Source organism: Poecilia latipinna, unplaced genomic scaffold (genome assembly GCF_001443285.1).
Source record: "Poecilia latipinna isolate Pla-1442-1.1 unplaced genomic scaffold, P_latipinna-1.0 Scaffold4289, whole genome shotgun sequence".
NCBI classification, from domain to species: domain Eukaryota; kingdom Metazoa; phylum Chordata; class Actinopteri; order Cyprinodontiformes; family Poeciliidae; genus Poecilia; species Poecilia latipinna.
The window spans coordinates 16,327-21,534 of NW_015116905.1; the positions used below are offsets into that span (position 1 = coordinate 16,327).

The 5,208-nt window shown below is 40.4% G+C and overlaps 1 protein-coding gene across 1 annotated transcript; it reads left to right on the plus strand.

The window, feature by feature from the left end:
- The first annotated feature begins 2,390 nt into the window (after positions 1-2,390).
- LOC106942451 (tripartite motif-containing protein 16-like) lies at positions 2,391-3,909 on the plus strand. The gene has a single exon (XM_015025724.1). The coding sequence runs from the start codon at positions 2,520-2,522 to the stop codon at positions 3,687-3,689; it is 1,170 nt and encodes a 389-aa protein (XP_014881210.1). The 5' UTR covers positions 2,391-2,519; the 3' UTR covers positions 3,690-3,909.
- Positions 3,910-5,208: the final 1,299 nt, after the last annotated feature.

The following is a 5,208-nucleotide window of genomic DNA, read 5'->3' on the forward strand; positions in this document are numbered from 1 at the left end:
GAGAATTTAGAATAACCAAACACGGAAGACGATGTAGAAGCAATAGTGACAGTTTGTGGAGTTATTTTAAGAGATAAAAGAAACAAAAAGAAAAGGTGGTGGATAAAAGACGACGGGAGCAGCTGCTCTATCTGCTGCACTATGATTTGGAGGCGACTGTTTTTTCATAGTTAACATTTTAACTGAATAAACATAATAAACATATATAATAATGACCTTTACATATAATAATAAACATTTCCACATATCTCCGATATGTCAGCTGTTTGGGATTCCCCTCTGTTCTGACGTCACCGCGCTTTCTGATTGGCTACCTGTCACATTCAACAGGTTGTATTCTCGTTCCCAGTCAGGAAAAACCCCACAGGCTGCGATAAAAAGGCCAACACAACACAAACTGGGCATATTCAGGCTTTAACAGGAACTAGGGTTGCCACCTTTCAGAAATCAAAATAAGGGATGCCCACTAATGTGCGTCGTCCTAGTCCCATTAGCGGGGGAGGTGGGACTGCGGCAGCAGCGTGTCGGTTGGTCTGTGTTACCCAGAAAGCAGTTGGGCACAATATCGCAACACCAACACAGTGAGTGAAACAATGACTGGGGCAGCCTACTGTGTAAAGTACTCAGGGACCACTATTTTATTATTACACATCCACATTTGTAGAATACGGGACAAATAGCGACCCGTATCGGTTCAACACGGGACGCTATATTTAACAGCCAAATACGGGACGGTTCCGTATTTTAAGGGACGGGTGGCAACCCTAGCGGGATTGAACCTAGTGGTTCAGTTTTATTCCAGATAATGAGCTTTTCCATTATTTGCTCTGTTCCTCATTACTGCAGCAGTTGCGTCAATTCTCTGCTGATTTTCGCAGTGACACTCAGCAATGGAGAACTTCGACATTCTGGTTCTGATTAACTAAAATAAACACATATTTAATTTTGTCCTATAGGAATTCATTTCTGGTCCAAACATAATGATAAGCCTCATAAGGATAGCTTATTATTTCACTATGCAATTACATTCTGGCACTTTATTTTTTTAAATGTCCAACCGTTTGGATTTAGCTTATGCAATAAAAAGGTGTAAACCAATAGCCAAGCATAAACTTTATTATTTTTCAAACCAAATGAAAAATAAAATTCACATCACAAGTTAATATTATGTAGTTCTGATGTTTCACATTGTCAGCGTGAAACAGTAGCTCTGTCAGAAAGCTGACCACAGCTTCACGATTTTTCTCTTCTTTATTGCTGACTGTATTTCAGAGAAACGAGCTGATAGCAGCGCTGCAAATTCATAGTCATTCTGCCTCAAAAATTTGTGCATGCATTACTGGCGCTGATTAAACTTGTAATTAAACTCCTATAAACTCACATTTTCAGCAACAAGACAGTTCAAAGTATACTGAGCAGCACGGCATATCTGTGGTCCACGGCTAAATGTTGTTTGCAGTTTTCAGTGATGTAAAACTGCAAATCCAATCAATGAATGCAGTCAACTGTCAAATGGTTTTGGTGTCGTACTCTGCTCAGTGCTGCAAATACTGCCTTTGAAGTAGGTACGATAATCTGAGAACAGCCGAGCTGAGCTGCTCCAGATTTGCTAATGGAAAACGGATCTGGCCAAGGCGGATTGAACCGAAACAGTTAGAGGCAAGCTAGTGGCAAAGCACCTTTTGTCTCAGTTCCAGCCATTGTACATGAGAAAACTTTGATATGCAGATATATTCTTGTGATCATTCCCTGACACATGATTGACAAAGTCTCTCTTTAATTATGTTTTTTGTCTTTCCCATTTTGAAGATTAGATTAGAAAATGTACTGAATTTAAAGATTGAATTATTGTAAATGTTAGTGTGAGATTATGCTTCTAAAATAAAACATTAACTTATTTTAAAGCTTTTTACATACTCTAACTTGGGGTGCCAGTAAGTGTGGATGTTTCTATATGAGGGATAATAACATGATAACAACTTCTGATTCATAATATGTTGTCTTCATTTGCAGGATTTGCATGTGTGACTTTTATAGCTATATTTGAATAGTTTCTAACAAGGAATAAAATATGGGGCTTGTCAACCTGAGATGAGCAGGACTGGATTAACAGGCAACGGTCAGTTCAAAGTTCTTCCTTGTTCTCTCTTCCTCTGGTTTACAAGCGTCATAATGGGTGGAAACAAAGACACTCCCTTTAGTAACCGGATATTTGCACCTTAGCTGAAACAGGTTTCTGTTCTACAGAAGAGAAACTCACACAGTCGATGTTACTGAGACCAGAAATGGAGCAAAGAAGAGATCATCAAGATAACTGCTACGCTGGACCTCAAGATGCAGCCTGTGATTCATGCACTGGAAGGAAAAGGAAAGCTGTCAAATCCTGTCTGGTCTGTTTGGTTTCTTATTGTGAGGATCACCTCCAACCTCACTATGATTCTCCCAATTTTAAAAAGCACAAGCTGGTGGATCCGTCCAAGACTCTCCAGGAGAACATCTGCTCTCGTCATGATGAGGTGATGAAGATCTTCTGTCGTACTGATCAGCAGTGTATCTGTTATCTCTGCACTATGGATGAACATAAAGGCCATGAAACAGTCCCAGCTGCAGCAGAAAGAGCTGAGAAGCAGAAGAAGCTCCAGGAGAGTCGACAACAAATCCATCAGAGAATCCAGGACCAAGAGAAAGATGTGAAGCTGCTTCAACAGGAGGTGGAGGCCATCAATCACTCTGCTGATAAAACAGTGGAGGACAGTGAGAAGATCTTCACTAAGCTGATCCGTCTCCTCCAGGAAAGAAGCTCTGATGTGAAGCAGCAGATCAGATCCCAGCAGGAAACTGAAGTGAGTCGAGTCAAAGATGTTCAGGAGAAGCTGGAGCAGGAGATCACTGAGCTGAAGAGGAAAGACGCTGAGCAGGAACAGCTCTCACACACAGAGCATCACCCCCAGTTTCTCCTCAACTACCCCTCACTGCCAGCACTCAGGGAGTCGACACACTCATCCAGCATCAACATCCGTCCTCTGAGATACTTTACAGATGTGACAGCAGCTGTGTCAGAGCTCAGAGACAAACTACAGGACGTCCTGAGAGACTCATGGACAAACATCAAACTGAAAGTCACTAAGGTAGATGTTTTACTGTCAGAACCAGAGAAAAGAGCTGGATTCTTCAAATACTCAAGAGACATCACTCTGGATCCAAACACGGCAAACACATTTCTGTTTTTGTCTCAGGGGAACAGAAAAGTAAAGAAAGTCAAACAACAGTGTTTTTCTGATCATCCAGGCAGGTTCACCGATTGTTCTCAGGTTCTGAGTAGAGAGAGTCTGACTGGACGTTGTTACTGGGAGGTGGAGTGGACTGGGAGAGGAGTTGTTGTAGCAGTTTCATACAAGAACATCAGCAGACAAGGAGGACTTGGATTCAATGACAAATCTTGGGCATTATATTGCGATACAGACAGTTACATATTTTATCATAACAACATTAAAACTCCAATACCAGGTCCAGTTTCCTCCAGAATAGGAGTGTACCTGGATCACAGAGCAGGTATTCTGTCTTTCTACAGCGTCTCTGGAGCCATGACTCTCCTCCATAGAGTCCAAACAACATTCACTCAGCCGCTACATGCTGGGGTTGGACCTGTCGAGTATGGAGCCTCTGCTGAATTTGTTAAACCTAAATAGTCAGCAGTGATCTGAGGTCCAGTTGATTAAAATGTGTATCTTAGTTTCTTTCTTTAGATTTCATCATTGTTGGAATTTTGTCACTGTTCAGAAAACAGCTGTCTTTATGGAGCTACTTTGTCATCTTGTTTGTTTTGTTGATGTTGGAGTTTGTTTGGGTGCTGCATTTTCCTATTTCTTTTCAGTCATGGGGGTTATCATTGCTAAGGATGAATTTAATTGACCTAAAATAACTGCATTCACACTTTTAGCTTTGTCAGGTCAGTTTTTGTCTATTCATTTCTAGTTTGAGCTAGAAATTCCCTCCTGTTTATTATGTAAAGAAGAGCTGACGTTCTGAATGGAGTTTTTCAGTAATTATATTCATTAAAATAATCCATTATGAGTTTTTTTTCCATATGAGACTTTATAAAACAGTCATAAATGGTGTGTTTATTTTCTACTTCAATGATTAAACCAATGTGATGTAAAAAATCTGAATAAAATAAATTTGACATTAAGCAGGTTCTAATTATTTAATCTTGTCTCCAGCAAACAATTATATAAAAACACAAATGAGCAAAGATAGTACTTTTTAAGTCAATTTTATATTTACTATTTATTTATTGGCAAACATGAAGCTATATATATATATATATATATATATATATATATATATATATAGAGAGAGAGAGAGAGAGAGAGAGAGAGAGAGAGAGAGAGCGAGAAACCTGTTTGTAACTCAGACACCGGTAAACGCAATCAATAGCGCACGTTTCTCATTCAAACCAAAATACAAACCAACATTACCCACCAAACCCAAACAATTCACCTTAGAAAATGAACTACACTATATTGTTAAAAGTATTTGCTCACCTATCCAAATCATCAGAATCAGATGTTCCGATACACCTGGGGCCATGGAATTATTGTATTATAGTATGTAGTATAGTAAATTTCCTCGCTCCTAACTATTTCACAGTCAACTGTCAGCTGTATTTTAAGACAATGGAAATGCTTTGGAACGACAGGAACTCAGCCACAAAGTGGTTGACCACGTAAACTGATGGAGCGGGGTCAGCGGATGCTGAAGTGCATCGTGCGAAGAGGTCGGCAACTTTCAGCAGAGTCGATCACTACAGTCCTCCAAACTTCATGTGGCCTTCAGATTAGCTCAGAGACAAAAAGCTTCATGGAATGGGTTTCCATGGTGACCAGCTACATCCAAGCCATATGTCACCAAGTGCAAAGCCTTAGCTACAGTGATGAAAAGCACTCTGCCACTGGACTCTAGAGCAGTGGAGGCACATTCTCTGGAGTGACAAATCACGCTTCTCCATCTGACAATCTAATGGATCAGTCTGGGTTTGGCGGTTGCCAGGGGAACGGTACTTCTCTGACTGAATTGTGCCAAGTGTAATGTTTGGTGGAGGGGAGATTATGGTGTGGGGTTGTTTTTAAGGAGTTGGGCCCTCCACTGAAAGGATCTCTGAATCCTTAAGCATACCAAGATGTAACTTTCAAGTAGTCAGGGACTTTT